This window comes from Convolutriloba macropyga, chromosome 6 (genome assembly GCF_964194025.1).
Source record: "Convolutriloba macropyga chromosome 6, txConMacr16.3, whole genome shotgun sequence".
Classification (NCBI taxonomy): domain Eukaryota; kingdom Metazoa; phylum Xenacoelomorpha; order Acoela; family Convolutidae; genus Convolutriloba; species Convolutriloba macropyga.
Genome location: NC_134473.1, coordinates 15,714,574 through 15,734,828, shown reverse-complemented (window position 1 = coordinate 15,734,828; position 20,255 = coordinate 15,714,574). Strand labels below are relative to the sequence as shown.

The 20,255-nt window shown below is 34.0% G+C and overlaps 1 protein-coding gene across 7 annotated transcripts in view; it reads left to right on the top strand.

Annotated features, from left to right (window-relative positions):
• Positions 1-20,255, top strand: part of LOC142341520 (L-allo-threonine aldolase-like) — a 40,218-nt gene that overhangs the window by 623 nt on the left and 19,340 nt on the right. For 2 of the 7 annotated variants that reach the window (XM_075392512.1, XM_075392513.1), the window contains exons 1-2: positions 13,723-14,049; positions 14,373-14,528. In XM_075392512.1, coding sequence (XP_075248627.1) covers positions 14,009-14,049; positions 14,373-14,528 — 197 coding nt within the window. In that variant the 5' untranslated portion in view covers positions 13,723-14,008. Of the gene's footprint in view, positions 1-7,035; positions 7,809-8,683; positions 8,703-13,438; positions 13,648-13,722; positions 14,050-14,372; positions 14,529-20,255 lie in introns of those variants that run through there. The other 5 variants (XM_075392509.1, XM_075392511.1, XM_075392506.1 and 2 more) reach the window with 5 other exon arrangements.

Sequence of the window (20,255 nt, the reverse complement as noted above, 5' to 3'; positions counted from 1 at the left end):
GACAGTGTTCTCGATTTTTAGTCGGTTGCAATAATCTGGCTATTCGGAGTCTGTATAGCTTAAACTGACTGAGTCAGTCAACGGAAGATTAAAGTATGTTTCTGTGAATAGTTGGTTATTAATGATTGTAAAAATACCATAGAATTTCATAGAACTTCGAATCTTGAGTCGGTATTTGAATAGCTTTTGAGGAACTGATGAGGCAGAACAATATTCTATCTCTGGTCACCTTCCAGAATTTCGCACGGACGAAAAGCTGAAGTCCATATTTAAATCGTTGACAATGTTGAGTAACTTCCGCAAATCTTATGATTTCTTGGGTAATTTATGTGATTAGTCTATACTTATCATTCTAGTCTATACATGCTAGTCTATACACTCTGGCAATGAAGACTTCGTTTGCATGATCGGGTATTCCGCCTTCACTTGATTTTGACTATCTGTGATGATGGTGCTGAAATCAGGAGTCAGAGAACCAGTTTCACGGACGCCAGTGTTGTTTGTGTTTACAAAAACCTGTTTTGTTTTGCCACCCCCCCCCCGCCCCCATTGTTTTTTACGCCCCCAGTTACAGATTGTATGTTGTTATATAAAACATTTCTATGTAAAAAATAGCATGTGCGCCTAGGGGCATAAAAGTTATAAGCCCACTAAGCGGGGTGAGAGACACTAAACAGAAAAGATCCTAGTTTCTTTTAGCCCGATTATACTATGCTTCACTTTGCCCACTGTTGTGCCTCGAAAACAGTCAAGAACAAAAAACCGTGAAAAATGAGCCATTTCGGATCTTTTCCGTTTGTGCCCCCCCAGTACGTTATGCTCCCCCCAGTGACAGAGCACGTGTCATTACATAGTAAATCATTATGTAAAAATATTGCACGTGCGTCTGGGGGTTGCAAATAATATGCACCCACTAAGCTGGGGGGGCACAAACGGAAAAGATCCGCCATTTCCAAACCATTAGTTTTACAAATAAATCAACAGTGGCTTGGTTTGGTCAAAGTGGCCAGTTTTCATTATTGCACGTGCCACTGGCACCTTTTCCGAACCTTTGTAATCTAAGCAATTAGCATTATGACCTAGTCTGTGCACATGACACTGGCTCAAGATACTGCCGTTAAATTGCCCTGCCTGTTCCTAGATAGAAAGCAATAGATGCTCATATACAATGCCCGAGTTGTTAGGGCTTTAACTCTGGTCTTAACTTCATCTGTTTTTGGTCAGCTTTTTATTCAGTCGATGGAGCCAGATTTGACTGATCAAACGCTAAGGAATGACTGTTTCTTGATTTACTATTATGAATAATCAGCAGCAGGAAACATGTGCGCCTTCTTTTTGATCACGTACGCCTGAGGCTGATAACTGGGTTGAGGTGTCAGCATTCAAAATTGCTTAAAAATGTAGAATTGAGTTGAAGGTGGCATATAGTTGTAAAAATGCCGTTTTACTGTTCTTAAGGGAAAATACACCGATTGAATCAGCGCAACCTTGCTAGCTCAACGCAATCATGCTTAGCGCTAAATTTTTGTAAATTTATTAGTTTTTTTGTCACAGCTAACTGTTGTGAGCGGTGAAATTTTTGTTATGAAAATAATTATTCGCAGCAACTCACCGCTAATCTTCCGAAAATTCAACGCACTTATTTCTCTATGCATTTTTGTGAATCTGATTTAAATGCAAAATTCAAACACTGGCGGTGCAGTGGAAGAAAAGAACGTGATAGTTAAAGAAGAGGCTAACGTTTGGACCACTGCAAAGGTGTGATTTGCTGTGGAAAAAAATTCACGGCTCAAATCTTGAAAATTTTAGCTCATTAACAACCAAATGTTGCTAATGACTTGAGTTTTTATTCAGATCTGTTTAGACTTTTTTCAGCTTTTTCACGTCAGAAGCCAATTAGTGGTGATTTTAATCGCGCCACAGAAGTAAAGGGAGCGAAAAAGCAAGTAATTTTTCTTCAAAGTACCTTTGCAGTGGAGTGAGAAATTGGTATGTGAACGAACAATCGGTTTTTGGAAGCGTTTTCTAACATGCGGCAAATAATTTTTGCTAATTTTGCTAATTTTACTTTGACGCAATTTTTTACTTTTACGCTATTTGTAAAAATACTCAGTAAATATTTATTTGCGCCCTTTTTTTAAGATTTCCCATCTTATCCCTTAGTATCATTAATGACAGATCTCATTGGTTGTGAATGAGGTATAAATGAACCTTATTAATGGTCGAGTTCATTTGTGGCTACCATGACTTTGACGCTAGTTGTTCTCTGAAATTTTTTTAGAATTTTCGAGTTTTGCGATATTTTGTACTTTCTGTTGTATCAAATAATCTCATTAGCTAGAGTTCGCATAAGTTGCTGTTAGTGATTATTTCATTGATTTAATTGTTTCAGTTTAAAGCTAATGTTTTCTATGACTTTTACGCTGATTGTTTTCAAGAAAATTTAGCCGATTTTTAAAAAAAAAATTGCTTTTTTTCGTGCTTTTCATTTTATCTCAGTCTGACTAATGACAGGTCTGATTTATTCATAAGGCAGCTTGAAGCAATCAAATTAATCGTTTTAGCTCAAAGCTATTGCTTTTTATGACATACGTTTTCAAATAAAATGTTACTGAATTTTTGAGTTTCGCTAGTATTTGTTGTACTTATTGCTATCTAATTTCTTAGTTTTCATTAAGGACAGATCTCATTATTAGTTAAGATGAGGTTTTATTAAATAGAAATTTTGGGTCCAGTCTGTAACTCTTGCTATCTGTGTCTTTAACTCGTTTTGATCCCAAAAAGCATTAGCGAGATTTTTGATATTTTGGAAATCATGGGTGTTTTTGTCTTATCATTCAATCTCATTAATGGCAGTTTTAGTCGAATGAGAATAAGTGAATCTAATTAGTTGCCTCAGGTCGTGGTAGCCTTTTTCATATTTTTGACATTTTCCAAAAAATGTTGATTTTTCAGTCTTGCATCCTTTCGTTTTTTCTCGTGGTCTTGTCGCACAGTCTTCAAACTAACGATCTTTTTGGCTCTCTAGTGCAGCGTATTTTTGGCCATTTTGTTTGATTCGACCTCAAGCTAATGTCTAAGGTTTTTCTTCATGCATTTTCAACTGAATTGTGTGCGTGACGTGACGTCTATCTTCACTTAGTGAATCGAGGTTTTTGTTCATTTGCATGATTAAGTTTTTGTTCACACTTCACATACCTCGCTCTCAAAGATGACTTCCTCTCTGAAATTGACTTTTCTTTACTTTAATTCAAAGAGATAAGGTCAATTATGTGTTTGTTAACTCTAATTGAAGATAATTTTAGAGCATCTAATAGAAAGAGCAATATGTTAAGATTCTTAATCAAAATATGACATCTCAGCCTTTAATAAGACTGCAGATCTACAAAGCTATCGCGGCTCTTTTCCGGCAATCTGTCAGCTAGGTTAAGTTGTTTAGCTTGTAGCATTTGCTTTAGCGGTACAATGGTAAACTTGTGTCTGAAGCTGAATGATTTGCTGGCTGACTTGAAGTAGCTTAAGAAATGAAGTGTGTAAAAACCAAGACGACAGCGCCTAAGCAGATAGAAGCTAACAAAAGAGTGCTCAAATTTAATTTTGTAGTGTTCATTGGGCACTAACCAATTGTTTCAATAATAAATTAAGCAACTGTTATTGCAACGAACTGATAAATGAATAATTCTACGCGCTATATTGAACACACGATCATCGAATATTACCACCAGTTATCGACAGCAGGAAGTTATCAAACTGCAATGCGAGGCCCAGTCGTTGGATAACTTTGATAGGGCGATAACAGCAGTGTTTTTAATTTCCCAAACGAAGTTTGTAGCAATTATAATAGTCCTGTTGGTCTTTTTTTAATGCAATTTTTCGCTTGATCGATTTTTCGTCTGACCCATTTGACTTTTCGTCCTTAAAAACGGGATAATAGGCATTAAGTTTCATTAGAGACCCTTAGCAGCGTTTAGTAGTCTTTCAAGTGCTTAGTGTGGTGAAGCTACTGGGAAGGCCGTAGTTTAAGGTTAAAAGGTCATTTTTAGAAGTTTTTGAAAGCAAAATGTTGCAATTTTTTTGTTTTTTTTTGTCATTTTTAGAATTGGGACCAGTCTAAAATTGAAGCTGGTTAAAGTTGATAAAGTCTTTGTTAAGACATAAGTGCTTTGTAGGGCCAATTCAAGAGCTATATCTTTTGGTACTCCAAATAAAAACACGCAAATTTATACTAATTTTCACTATTTTTTGTTCAATTTTTTTTTGAAAATTTGCCATTCTGTTAGTTTTATCTGCCCCAAGTGTCAAAGATCCTCCTCTAGGGTTTGATAACAGGTTACTGCATAGTTTCTGGTGGTAATGGGATGGTGTTCAACATTTAAACATCACGAATTTTAGCATTTTTTGACGAAATTTTTTTCCAATTTTGTTTGACATTTATCGTCATTATTCTAGTTTCCAGCCCCAATGGCCAGAAAGCTTCATTATGGCTTGGATAATAAGTTACTAAGCATTTTTTGTCCATAGAATAGTTTTCGACTTATTAATATCATAAATTCTATCAGTTTTTCTTTAATAAAACTTGCAATATCAAGTTTAAAATTTTTGATATATTTTTTAGTATTCTCCAGCCTCAAGAGCCAAGGAACCTCATCTAGGGTTTAATATTGGTTACTGTAGAGTTTCTAGATGTATTGGAATGTTTTTGAAGATTTTGGCCATTTTAAGCACTTTTTACTAAGCATTTTTTGGCCATAGAATAGTTTTCCACTTTTTAATATCATAAATTCTATCAGTTTTTCGTTAATAAAACTTGCAATTTCAAGTTAAAAATTTTTGTTATTTTTTAGTATTCTCCAGCCTCAAGAGCCAAGGAACCTCCTCTAGGGTTTAATATTGGTTACTGCATAGTTTCTAGATATATTTGAATGTTTTTGAAGATTTTTTGGCCTTTTTAAGCTTTTTTTACTAAGCATTTTTTCGCCATGGAATAGTTTTTCACATTTTAATATCATAAATTCTATCTTTTTTTCTTCAATATAATTTGCAATTTCAAGTTAAAAATTTTTGTTATTTCTTAGTATTCTCCAGCCTCAAGAGCCAAGGAACCTCCTCTAGGGTTTAATATTGGTTACTGCATAGTTTCTAGATATATTGGAAACTTTTGAAGATTTTTTGGCCTTTTTAAGCTTTTTTTACTAAGCATTGTTAAGCCATGGAATAGTTTTTCACTTTTTAATTTCATAAATTCTATCAGTTTTTCTTCAATAAAACTTGCAATTTCAAGTTAAAAATTTTTGTTATTTCTTAGTATTCTCCAGCCTCAAGAGCCAAGGAACCTCCTCTAGGGTTTAATATTGGTTACTGCATAGTTTCTAGATATATTGGAAACTTTTGAAGACTTTTTGGCCTTTTTAAGCTTTTTTACTAAGCATTTTTTGGCCTTAGAATAGTTTTCCACTTTTTAATATCATAAATTCTATCAGTTTTTCTTCAAAAAAACTTGCAATTTCAAGTTAAAAATCTTTGTTGTTTTAGTATTCTCCAGACTCAAGAGCCAAGGAACTTCCTCTAGGGTTTAATATTGGTTACTTTATAGTTTCTATATGTATTGGAATGTTATGGAAGTTTTTAACATCACAAATGTAAGCATTTTTTCTTGCAAAACTTGCATTTTTTTCACATTTATGGTCATTTTCCGGTTTTTTCAGCCGCATGTGTCAGAAAGCCTCCTTTAGGCTTTGAAAATAAATCTCCGGACTCACGAGTTAAAAAACTGTCTGTAGGGATTAATAATAGATTACTGCATAGTTTCTAGTTGTAATGGAATTGTTTTTTCAAGATTTTAAATATCACGAATTTAAGCCATTTCAAAAATTTTTGACAAGTTTTTTGAATGTTTCAGATTTTTATTGCTTTTTTTGGCACCAGGGGCTCAGGGTCCTCCTCCAAGGTTTTATGATAGGCTGCTGCATAGTTTCGAGAGTTAATCGAATGGTTGTCAATGTTTTTGTGACTCAAGTTTTAGAAATTTTTTGATAAAATTTATTTTTTTTTCAGTTTTTTTGGAAAATTATTATCGTTTCAAATTTCTGGATCTTTGTATGTCAGTGGAACTATTAAAGGCTTGAAATAGGGATACCGGATAGTCTCTTGAGACCATGAAATGGTTCTGAAGATAATAGTATCACGATGTTTTGCAAGATTTTGTTAAAATTTTCAATTGTTTTCAAAATTTTTGAATACTTTTGTCCTTTGAATTTAACGATCATTATTGACCAATGTAACTTTTGAGGTCTGGCAATTGGGTTACATGACAAAACTGCAGAGACAAAAAATGGTTTTTAAATATTTTTTCCACTGCGAAATTTTTAAATTTTGCCCTTCAGTTTTAATGATCTAATTACTAACAAGGCTAGAAAACTAGAAGATACAGAGTCGAATCTTATCATGGAAAATATTATTAGCTCTCTCTCTCTCCCTGTGTGTGTGTTGAAGTTGGGTTTCGTTCGTTTTCTTTCTCGTTCACGTTTCATCTCTCTAACACTATCTCTCTTTTCGCTTAACTCTTTTGTTGATGTCGCTCTTCAGATGCTTTTATGTGGCGTGATGTCATCATCCATTACCCTGTTTAACGCTCATTTCTAGTAGAGTTAATTGCTCCCAAACGAAGTTTGTAGAAATTATATTAATCCTCTTCGTCTTTTTCTGCGATTTTTCGCTTGACCCGATTTTTCGTCGAACCCATTTGACTTTTCGTGCTTCCAAACGGGATAGAGGTAGCGCTCAGTTAGAATAAGTTCTCTTAGAGCCTTTCAGCTCATTATTCTCCAAATATGCGATTCACAGAATCTCTTTTGGCGACTTAGACTTATGGTGTGAAGGGCGGTTCTTAGAAATTGATCCCATAACCCACCCACCCACCGACCCCACATCAGACCCCCCAATCTTTTTTTGCACCCCCCCCCCCCGCGGTGCACCCCCAGCTGCGCTCACCTCACGCCCCTTCAAATACGCTAATGCTAGCCTCACGAAACTATGGCTAGCTACTGACAGAGCCAACCGCTCGCCGGTCGTTGAAGAGCAATTCACCCGAAGATTGTCGGTGATGTTTAATAAACAACAGTTGCATAACTTAAACCATACTGGAGCTTCATATACCATCAGTTGTGGAAAAAAGATAGGTTTAATTAACCCAAGAGATCTAGCTCGGCAGCAACCCAGAAGAGAACTCTGTGTCACAGTTTAATTTTTGAAATCAACTAAATTTGTGTCGAAAAAAATGCTTAAGTTCCATCTGTTCTCAGTCTGATAATTGTCTCTCAAAAGTAATTCTACAAAATTTAATTGCGCGAATAATTTGCTCAAGGACATCCTGGTATACAGTCAATGACATCATATTTCTGCTCAGTGCTAATTTCTAATCAGCGACCTGTATCGAGCGTACATCAGCAATAATTAACTCTTTCGCCAGTCTATGGTCTGAACTGAATGCTAATATTATTGTGCAGCATGGCATTATGTGGCGATCTGATATGAAAGCGTTAACATATTACTACCATAATCTTTGCTTTATCCTTTATGAAATATGGCTGTTCAAACGGGGTTGCTCAAATATGTTGCAATATCGAATCATGTGGCAATTTTGAACGAACTGTGGTTTGTTCAAATGGGGTTGCTCACTCAATCTATGTTGCAACTTTGAACCATGTTGCAATTTTAAACCATGTTACAGTTTTGTCAATTGCTCAACCACCGTCATAAAAACAGTTATATTTTTCTTCGCTCCGACTCAATTTATTATTTTACGTAAGGTAATTGCCGTCTAATATTCGCTTAAAGTTAAAATATAATTTTTGTTTTAAGGCATTCAGAATGTTAATGTACCAATTTTTGTGAGTCTCAACACCTTCAAAGTCAGAAAGGCCAGCGTTTTGTAGTAAATTGCTGTTTTCAATGAATCGTTTTCTCCTCTCCAGTTTTCCGAAATGTTTCATTGTTTACAGAACAAATATTTTTTCTATTGTCTTCCTCACACATTAGTTCCTTTTTTATACTTTAATTACGCGAAGCATAATACGTTTCTATTTTCTTGTATGCGCTGAAAAGTGGCCATTGTTTTTGTCAATGTAGCGCAATTTTCTTGCCTCGAAATCGTGTTAATGAATCGTGATCATTATCCCCTATGCACGATCTCATTTTGCTGAACCCGAATTATCAGGTGCAAAATTTGTGTGCAGCTTGCGTCTGAAAACAAGTGGAAATATTGAGTTACCGTCAACCTTACATCGCAAGCGTTGATAATTCACCTATAAGAAGATTTTACATAGATCAGCCCAAATTGACATGTCAGGAACTAATTTTTCTGCTCGCCTGCCCTTTGAAAATGTATTTCATAGGAAAATTGTTTAAATGTTTTAGATGACTTGTTCAAGGAATAGATATGTTTTAGCAGTATCAGTATTTTATGACTTAACTACCTATTGAAGCGAATTGAATTGTTTTCAAGTGATTAATTGCTCTCAATTAAAATTTGTAGCAGTTATAGAGTCATGGAGTTTTTATGCAATTTTTTGTGCTACTCAATTTTTCTTCTGACTGACCATTTGTCTTTTTGTCCTCAAAAACTGGATAAACAGGCAAAGCTATGCCGGAGGAAAGTAGGCTGCTAAGCAGTTCTCCGAGAGCCTTGCGCGTTACTACTCTAAGTATGCGATTCACCGAAACTGCAGAGGAGACATAAATGACCTCTAAGTTTTACCCGTCCCTTGACGTTCACCTCCCCCCTCCACGTGGTTGTTAACTCCCCCTCCCGCTGATTTGCCAACCTCATTCCATGCTCAATTTACAAATTACGGGATAGAAGATTCATACAATTTTGTACCTTTTGGGTATTTAAGAAACTTGTATCCCGGAAAGTGGATACTTTGACTAGTTTCATTTACTATATTTCCGACCCCACTTGTAGGGGGAGGAACTATATACTCAACCGGTTTTTTTGTTCAGACAATTTTGTCCGATCGATATATTCATCGTAGAGAAATGAGAGTGGTATCATTATAATGCTCGTCCAACGTAGAATTCGAAATTAAAAAGATTTTTCTGAATTTCGGTTTTTTCGAGGAGTTATCAAGGATTGTGTGAACACAAGATAATTGGCATGATTTTGTTCACTTTTAGTGTTCAAATATTGATTCAAAATTACATTTCACGCCACAAAATGAATCAATTTCGAGTTCCTAATAGACGAAAGGCGATGAAAAGACTAGTTCATGTCTCTTAGAGAAGTTTACTATCAAAAAAATTCGAATTCTATGAGAGCTCTTTTATTAGCGAACTTTTCATACTTGTTTTTTATGTCACCTAGAGACTAGTCACTTTTCACATCCCGGTTCAGTGAATGATGAATCTGATTACAGTCAGTTGAAGCCCGGGGAACAAAAAAATTCGTTTTCAAGGTATCGCTCATGTTTTTTTGGCTTCGATTTTGTTTTCGTAATTTTAAATGAAATTTTGATTTTAGTTTTGAGGTTTTACGAAATTTTCGTAGTCCTATGTCATAGAATCGTTGACTAAGAGCAGAATAAGTTTCCCAATGAGAATTAAGTGAACCTATCTAGTAATATGGGTGGACAGCTAATTGATAAGAATTTTTAAAAGTTTTTTTGAAAATTTTTTTTTAACATTAACCAATTTTAAACATGTTTTCGTGAATTCTAAGTTAGTCTCAGTAACGACAGGACTTCCTTCTTTTCTATCACAACCACAATTTGTCTGGTTACCGGTTCTAAGTGATAACTATCGACTTCAATGCCACAAAAAATTAATTAAGATTTCAAAAAAAATTAATTTTTGGGATTTTTCATATTATTGGGTCCTTTTGAAATCTTATCTCATCCTGATATTGATAGCTCTCATTGGCTTAGAAAACACCTTCAATGAATCATAGACAAAGTTTTCAAGCTTATGGTTTCAATGGCTTTGACGCTTTCTTTTCTCATTTTTCTACTGAATTTTTGGTTTTTGCCTGTATTTGTTGTTGTTTTCATAGTCAATGACTTGAATGACAAACGTCTTTGGTCTTATCCAGGCATTACTTAGCGTTTTTATTAGCTTACGTTGAAAGCTATTGAAAATAATGGCGTTGATGCTACGGGTTTTCTCAAAAAATTTCGTGGTTTTAATGTATTTCTTCAAATTGTTCGATTGTTCAATTTCGATTTTTTGAAGCCAAATTGCTAAAGAAATCTCATTGCTGTTGGAAAATTAATTGAAAAAATTAATTGCTGTTGGAAATTTAATCTGTTTTTTTTGTTCTTTAGGTCGCCGTAAAATCTTGACCGGCTTCATAAGCTTGTAATTGAAAATTGAATGAATGATGTAACTCCAAATTTATAGCGAATACTTTAAAGTCAATGATATTATACATTTTCGATGATTTTTCAATTTTTTCAATTTTTGTTGTTCTTTTCGTCAACTTGTAACTTATTCTCATTATTGAGAGATCCCATCCAATTCCTTGTATTTAAAAAAGTAACATGTCTACTGAAAATATGTCGTAACTGATGTTTTGTTTGTTGGACAATATTCGTTTTCATAAAAGTTTTGTGAGTGGTGTGTTTGTGTTTCTTTGTCTCTTCCTTTAGCACATTCGAGTAGTAACAGCTCGCGATGATTTTTAAATGTGGCCCAAATGAACTTATTTATTCTTTCAGTAAAATTTTCAGTATAATAAAAATTGATATAAAAATTTTTAATATTGAGATAATAGTTATTGATTGTGTTCTAATGGCTTCAGAAAATTGTGTTTTCGCAATGTGTGTAATTTGTTGTTCGTGATTTTTTTTGCATCTTTAATCCGTTCCTATGGCTTAATCTAACCACGGATAGGTCCTATTGGCTTTATGTTTACTTTTTAATAAATTTATCAATAATTAGTTTGTTAAAAGGTAATGAGTTTTAAGACTTTTGAAATTAATTGTTTTGAAAAATGCTGATTGATTTTCGATTGTCGCCTCATTTACGCCTGCTTTTTATCTGATTGCATTTTGACGTTACTTGGTGCTTTTAGATTTAGATATGAGTTTTTGCCGCGAAGTTTTTGCTTATTTTGATGATCTTTATTTTTTCTCGTAGTCTTTTTACTGGCAGATATCGTGAGCGCTGTAATAAGGCATGGCATTAAATATTTCAGTTGCTAGTTAGGTTGTGTAACGATTTTTTTGAACTCAAATGTCTATTTTTCTATTTCTTCATTTGGTTGACAATGTGGTCAAAAATGTAGTTAACCTCGGGTCGGAACATCATGTGCGAGCGCACATTAACGAGCATCCTTATCCATTTTAGATTGATAAGATAATGATCAGTTTCTTTAGTTTTTTATCGTTCCAACACTGAATCGGTAATTTCCGTTCGAGATATCAATTAAAACTGCTGCATCAAATGGTGCAGGTTGCTCTCCCAAGAATATTACATGTCTCGTACTTGAATTATTACGCCGGCTCCTCGGTGGATGCTTCTTTTTTTAAGTTATTGATTATAACTTTTTAAATGGTAGTTTTTGATATTATCCTGGTCCGTGGGCCAAGTTTCTGTCCAATAAATTATGTGTGGCGGATACTCAAGTCTCAATATAATAGCTTCCAGTGCCTCGAGGTGCGGCTTCAGAGATTAAGTATTCAAGTGAATAATAGAAAATAGGTTATGAGCAAGAGGATTACTAGACCGATGCTCTTTACAATTTTGTTTCGCTTTAAGCACGAAAAAAGGATATGAAATCATCAACACTATTACCTTGCACTTCTATTGCATCATAAATATTCACGCGATACATTTTTTTTATCGTTGTGCTTCGTGAAGAAATTGGTCCACTCTTTCGTCCGAGCGCCAGAAAGGCGTTGGTCACTGCGCATGTAATTAAGCAAGGCGAGACGAGCACTACTGATATCTTCGAAGGTTTTAGATCCTTGAATTGATTGTTTTTGTCCTCTCTGAGACTGCCTTCTCTTTTAATATCACTTTCTGCTATTCGAAAGGAAAACTTGACTATGATAGGCTTTGGTATTCCTCGACCTGGAAGTCGATGGGCAATGGATATATTACTTTCTGCCTCAAAAATTTTTGCCACCTCGATTTCTTGTTCCCTAGTGTCTTTTAATGATTATGCTATCGAATTTTCTCTTTCATCAACTTTTTGTGCAGTTCCAAGGTTTTTCAAGTTGTCCCTGGGATTATAGGTCTCAAGCTGTTGCGCCTTGCACATAGATTCTATTTTAATTTGCAGTCTCTATCAACAGAGTCCAGCTCCACATTTTTGATCCCACAATTCCGTTTTCATGTCGGCTACTGCCTTGATTGTTTTCCAATGCCAATGCAGATGAGTTTACTGAATCATCTGACATTATCGTTTCCAATATGATACAATATAAATTTAGCGCAACAATTAGGGTCCAATGATGCCCCAGTTTTTGTATCTGTACACCCATAAATTCAAAAAGTGCGGCGATTTCGAACTCAATTGAACCGCCTTCTCAATGAGCAGCTTTCTCAATTCTTATGTTCTGAAATGTCCCAAAAACCATATCTAACATTCTACCAGTTGTGCTGGAGTGCCTCGGTTACTACTTGCTGCATTATTTTTCGATCTTTTTTCGAGTAAAATAGGGCGCAATAACCGTTAACTCCGATAGAAAATACAAACATGCTCTATCTGGTCAAAAATTTTGCCGATGACCTCAGGTTGTTTTTTTCGAAGCCACTACTATTCAATGAAACCACATGGTTGTCATCGCCGAGTTGTTGAATACCTTAGAGAGAGCGTTAAAAACCGTGTGGTAACGTATATAATAAACTCTCGTTGCGAGTACAACAGTTGCATAACTTACGCTGAAAAACGGAAACGGAACCCAGCGGTCGATTACACTATCTTTTGCTGCCAATCTTTCCACCTCACTCTGCATATAGCAACAGTACTGGAAAAAATAGCCTGATCCTAAATTACACTATTTCACTTTTTCCTTGTATTCATCGGGCCCCAACAAATTATGCAGCTGTTGTTATCCCAACACGAATTTTATCGCCCTGTCGAAGTTATTACTTTTGCGATTCAGGATGATACTTCCCCAGTATTTTATAAAAACATATTACCAATGAATGTCAGCGAAAAGTTTTCCCAATATAATAAATGTTTCTGATGCTGTTCAAAAAAATTGGTCAGTTCTACTCCGTTAAGTGATAGTTGTCGCGCAATCGAGCGTATTAAAACATTATAAAATGTGCTCAGGCTGTTGATAAGAGATTTGTTTGACGAAACTGAGTTTTGAGCCGTTCGGAGCATGAATTCGGTTGCAATTTGTTTTGTTCGTTTGTTTGAAGGGGTCGTTTATTGAATTGCAAGTATATTTTTTTGGAAGTACCTTAGCAAGTAATTTGCACAATTCGTACGTATGCATTTTTGTCGTACATAGTTTATGCTTAGTTCAAACTTTTTGAATACGTTGAGTTCTTTCAATTGAAAACATTAGCCTTATGATTTTATTTTGTCTTCATTCTAATTGCTCTAGATCACTTTAGTTTGCTGCACCATATAACGAAACCCCATATTGTATTATTAGCTGTGCGTAAGTTATAAACACGTAAGTATAAGTATACATTGTAAGTATTTGAAAACTTTGGTGCCTTTTCTGAACGAATTGTTTTCGCCTCAAATAGCACATTAAAACACTACTCCAAAGCGGAAAAGGTTATTTGCGAGCCGTTGGGAACGTTAGATTTCATTTTGTTCCAGAACTCTTTACTTTCAGATTGTGATTTGTTCTTTGAATTCGCCTGATTCCTTTAACTGTATTCAGCTTTTAGTTGCTTGTGCAGTAAATAAGGCTCTTAATCAACCATTGTGGTAATTTTCGATTCCTCGGGACGGCGGCTGATTCATGAATTACCCTAGAGAAAGTATTGTATTATTTAGTGTACAGCAAGGAGGGCAACAGTCGAAGTTCATCAAGAAGTTACTGAAATGTCACAACATGGCTTTCTTAAATACGACATTGACTTGAGGCAGCTTTTCTCGTTTCGCAATTGAACATTCTACTTTCTGATTGCTTTTACAGTTTGCAGGTAATTCGCCTGTATGCCAAGTTTTCCCAATTATAACTGATAAACAAAGTATTGCTGATTGTAACCAATTGTAAAATGGTCTTGATCAATTAAAGTCAGTGGTAAGTTAATATAAACCTATATTCAAATAGTCTTTTCTGTTTATGACTGCACTTACAAAATGTTCAGGAGAGGGGGATTTAACAGAACATTTTTCAATTTAATTGCTAGCACCTAAATAAACATGAAAATGCTTTTTGAAAAAGAAAAGTTGCTCGAAGCAGAAGTGACACTGTTACTACTCCAACAGCCGAGATGCGGCAAGCGATGGTCACCGCAGAATTGGGTAATGATGTGTTTCGCGAAGATCCAACCATCCTCTCTCTCGAAACGAAAATGAGCACGTTACTGGGCAAGGAGAAAGGACTGTTTGTTGCCAGGTGAGGCTGGTTATTCCAAATCTTTGAAATTCGAAATGTCAGTGTGTGCAGCAGAAATCTATCTTCCGCATTAGTTTTTTTTTGCTTTTGTAAGCTGTCCATTTTTTTTTCGGGGCTAAACGCTTTTGTATAATGTTGGTGATGGATGTTTAACGTGGATGAGTTGTTAAACAAAAAGGAAGAAGAAATTTTGTGTCTAGATTTTTTTTCACCCAGTTTTCGTTTGGTTATAAGAACAAAACCGCTCGTGAGTCTGTGCGTAGCACATAATGTTCCGACATACCACTCAAGGTTGTACAAAAATCATCTAGGCACTATCACAGAGCTAGTTTTCTTAGATTATCGTGGAACAACTAAGAAATGGTATTTGAAAACTTTTAAACGCTTTCGTTTTGTTAAGTTTAAAAATTTGTGAAAATGCAGGCAGAGATAATGAATTGAGAAGCAAAGCAATCGTATGGCTTCATTAGTTTTTTACACTGATATTAATTTGCCTTTCTTTTCTGTGTACGAGTTTCTAAACGACAAGGCGGAACGTTAATGTGCGTTCGCACATGATGTTCCTACCCGAGCTCATCTACATTTTGGACTTAATTGTCAATCAAATGAAGAAATAACAAAAATAGATGTTTGAGTTTAAAGCAATCGTCACACAACCTATCTACTAATTGAATTACTTAATGCCATGCTTTTTTACGGCGCCAATGAGATTTGACCTTAAAGAGACTACGAGACAAAAAAAACAACCAAAAAAAGCAAAAACAAAAACTTCACGACAAAAACTGAATATCTAAATTTAAAAGCACATAGTAACAACGTCAAAATACAGTCAGATAAAACCTTAACTACTCAAATTTAATTTTTCCTAACTATACAGTGGACGGAAAGTTTTCTTAAAGAGACTATGTTACAAGCCAACAAAGAGAACGATCAATGAGGCGAAATTGGAAAATTAATCAACATTTTTTGAACCAAGAAATTTTAAGTCTTAAAAATCATTAGCTTTCAACTAAATAAGCCTTGATAAATTACTAAGAAGTTACTACAAAACCAAATGGCCTTGTCTTTGGGTAGTTTAAGCCTTAGAAACGAACTAATGAAAAACCTAAAAAATTAGAATTGATTTGCGAAAACACAAACTATTGCTACCATTAAAATCATTAGCTATTATCTGAATATATGTATTTTTAATTCAATTCTTATTTCTACTAATTCAGCTGCAGGGATTTTACTAAGACATTAAATAAGGTTATTTGGGCCGCAGTTGTAAACCATTGGGATCTGTTACTACGCGATTGTTCTGAAACAAAAGAAAAGCCCAAAAAATGACTACTAAAAAAACGTTTATAAAAACGCATATTGTCCAGCAAACAAAGCATCTGTGACAAATAATATCAGTAGATATGTTATTGTTTGGGAAAAAAATGGATGTGACCTCTCATTGATGAAACTAAGTTACAATTTGACGAAAAGAACAACAAAAACTGAACAGTTTGAAAAATGTTTGAAAATGTAAATCATAAGCTTTAAGACTAAAGGCTATAAACTGATTAACTGATTCGGGTACCATCAATAATTCAATTCCCAATTACAAGCCTAAGTGACTTGTCAGCAATTTACGGCTACCTAAAGAACAAAAATAGGCAAAAACAGCAATTTCAAGAAAAGAAATTGAGCGAGAAAAGTGTCGAAGGCATTGAAAACTGAACTTTTCACTAAGAACATTTCTATGTTCAATTAATTTTATTTTTAACGGCAATGGGATTACTTTTTTTTAATAGATATAGTTTCGAAAAATCAAATATGAACAAATAAATTACAACCACGAGATTTTTAAGAAAACTCGTAGTATCAACGCCATTAATTTCATTAGCTTTCAACGGAATCCATTAAATACGCTAAATTATACTACTATGGGACGTTTGTTGGCCATTCATATTTTGTCATCAAGACCTTGCAACAAGTTATTGAAAATGAAAACAACAACAAAGACAGGCAACAACCAAAAATTCATTAGAAAAGTGCCAGAAGAAAAAGTCGTAGCAATTCAAATCATAAGTTCTTCTCCGGAAGCTTTATATATGATCCGTTGAACGTCTTCCCTAAATCAATGGGAACTCCCACTATTAGGATAATTTGATAAGATTTCAAAAGGATCCAAAATAAAAAAATTTTTTTAAAAATTATATGAAAACTAGTGGCATTGAAGTTTTAAAACTAATAGTTAGAAAATAAAACCGCTCACCGGTTTATTTTTGGCTGCATTAGAAATAAAAAGGGATCCCAAAAGTACTAAGACAGACTGACAGTTCAAGAAAAAAAAGGTTTAGGATTGGTTAATGTTCAAAAAAATTTTCGAAAAAGTTTTTTTTAAAGTCTTAACAGCCATTAAACTCAAAAGCTTTTAACGGAGATCAATAACTACGCTCGGAAATAACACGATGGGGAGGAAAAGATGTATGTCATGCATAGATAATCAATAGGAGATCACAATAAGTCTTAAGACTATGAAAACAACAACAAAAACAGGCAAAAACCAAAAATCAGTAGAAAAGTGCGAGAATGATTTTTCGAAGCCATTTAAACCATTAGCTTTTCTCTGAAAACTTTATCTTTGATCCATTGAATTCTTTTCCAAGCCAATGGGATTAGAATAATGTTTGGATAATGTGTATAATAATTGGATAATGTGATTAGAGTTCAAAAGTAACCAATAATACGAAAATTTTCAAAATTTATGCAAAAATTTTTGAATTCTTGTGTTATTTAAGTCATAAAATCAATGGTTAGAAGATAAAACGGCCAACATAATTTCAGGTTCATTAGAAAGCATGTGGGTTCTGTCAATACTGAGACTGACTAACAGTTCACGAAAATTTTAAATTTGATTAATGTTCAAAAAAAATATCGACAAACTATTTTTAATTTCTTTATAGCCATTAAATTCAATAAATTTCAACGGGTGAACAAATACGATCAAATATGCTTCAATAGGAGTATGGGGATGTTTGTTTTGCATAGGTGATCAATAAGACATCACAACAAGTCTTATGACTATGAAAACAGCAACAAAATCAGGCAAAAACCAAAATTCAGTAGAGAAGTGCGAGAAGAAAAGGTCGAAGCTGTTTAAATTCATAAGCTTTTCTCTGAAAAATTTATCTGTGGTCCACTGAACATTTTCTTGAAGCCAATAGAAGCTGTCAATTTTAGGATAATGTGATAAGATTTAAAAGTAACCGATAATATGGAAATATCCAAAAAAAAACTTTTTGAAATCTTGTGTCATTGAAGTCATATTACTAAAAGTTAGAAGATAAAACTGCCAGCTAGATCAATTTTGGTTACTGGAGGATTGAAGAGGGTGCTGTTATCACAAAGACTGACTTACAGTTCACGATAATAGGTTTATGATTTGTTAATGTTCGAAAAAAATTTCAAAAAATTGTTTTTAAAGTCTGAACAGCCATTAGCTGTCCACTCAAAGCACTAGATATGCTCACTTAAATTTCATTCCGGAACATTCTGCACTATTAGTCAATGAGCCTTTGCCATAAGACTCCAAAAAATAATAACACCTCAAAAAGAAATTCAAAATTTCATTTAAAATTTAGAAAACTCGAGTCGAATTTAAAAAAAATATGAGCAATTCCTTGGAAACATTTTTTTTTGTTTATTGGTTTCCATTTGACTGTAAAGGAGGTTTTTCATTAACGGAACCTCAATATGAAAAGTGACTTACCTCTAGGTGACTTAAAAAGCAAAAAAAAGTAGAAAAATGTAGTAAAAAAAGAGCTCTCAAATAGATTTCGAATTTTCTATGAGACCAGAAGCTCCCTATGAGACCAGAACTAGTCTTTTTATCGCCTTTAGTCTGTTAGGAACACGAAATTGGTTCCTTATTTGGCAAGAAATTTAAGTTTGAAATACTATTTTTATAGAAAATATCTTAATTTGAAGAAAAATCACACTAAAAGTGAATAAATATCCCGTGTTCACACAAATCTTCAATCCTCGATAACTCCTCGAAAAAAAAACGAAAATCAAAAACATCTTTTGAATTGGACCAGCTTTTTAATGATACAACTCACATTTCTCTGCGATGAATATATCGATCGGCCAAAATTGACTGAACAAAAAAAAACCCATTTGAGTATATAGTTCCTCCCCCCCCCCCCAAGTGGGGTCGGAACAAATAGTTTGAAAAAGTCTAACTTTTTCTTCAAAGAACTAAAAGCAATTTGAAAAAATGATCAATAAAAACTCCGGTATCTAGAAAACTAAAAGTATTGATGAAACCATTCAAATTTAATTTAGTGTTTTCTAAAAATACAATTCCTTATTTTTCAAAACTCATTACTCGTGATTTTATGATTATCCAGTTATTTCAGTTACAAGAAATAACAATTAGGCTAAGTTGAGAGAACTGAGAAATAAGAAGTAGTTTGAAAATTTCTGTTTCCTAAAAACCGTTCCTGATTTGGTTCACATATTTTGTTTTCTAAACTAAAATTTTTTTATGAAAAAAACAATTTTTTGAAAAAAAAACAAAATAAAAAGAATTACAATTCAAGAAATTTGGTGTTTGTGAGTGAACCTCTGTATTTTCCGATTATATTTTCAGTCATATTTGTCAGTTTCTTGTAAGTAACAGTACTTGAAGGAACAAATATAACTAGCAGAGTGCACGAAAGAAGCCTTCATTGATTCTCGAAATGATACATGGATATAATCAACACAAAAAAGAATGATCTGGTAATTATGATTGATGAGAACAAGTTCTAATTACCAGGTTGCTAAAATCTGACTTCATTTGTTTATATCAATTATGTTTTCGATTTTTCTTTTCAAAATTAATCTAATTGTTTTCTTTTCAGAGTGCTTTGCTGAGCCAATGCTCTTTAAGAAGGACGAAGAGTATAATTAGCTGAAAGTGAGTTACTTGACCTAAGTATAGAAAGTTGAAACTAGCTTAGAGAAGTGGAAAAAGTTACACCAAATATCGACACAGTGGCAAAAAAATTAAAGCAAGAAAAATGAGATGTGGAAATATAGCTTGATAAGTCTTGAAGCGTGATATAAAAATGGAACGAAAATGAGCTGACTATTAGTCTCCTTAGAGAGGCAGACTTCAATGTCAACAGACAATAAAGAAAGAATAGTGATGCTCGAGTCTCTTAATCAAATGTTCTGTTGTTTTAAATGCGACTTTTGACATCACAGACTAACTCGAAGTGATGCCCACGTATAAGGACGGACTATGGATATGCGATTTGTCAAATTCGACGCGAAAAATAGGGTCCAATTCATTGAAACCGGTAACTAAAACGTGAAAATTCTTAAAACAAAATGTTATTCGTTTTGTAAAAGCACATAGCATTTTTTCAAATACTATAAAAGAAACACGTAACAAAATTAAAGACAGATATAGGCAACAATGAAAAGCTCTTTTCCGGAAACAAATGGTAGCAAAATCATCAAAGTTCAGCTGATATTTGATGCCCTCAAAAAATTTAGATTCTAATCTTCAAGTTGAAAAGAAATTTTGTTGCCGAAAACAACAGAAAACGAAAAAACAGTGCTAATTCTCCAGTCCTCCATAATTTTTGAAAAATATTTTAAAGCTGCTGTGTATGAATCGAAATGATTCAAAATAATTCAATTATGCCTCATTAGTGAGGCCATTCATGCATGAGACTAAAAGATAGGACAACAACCATGCGCACA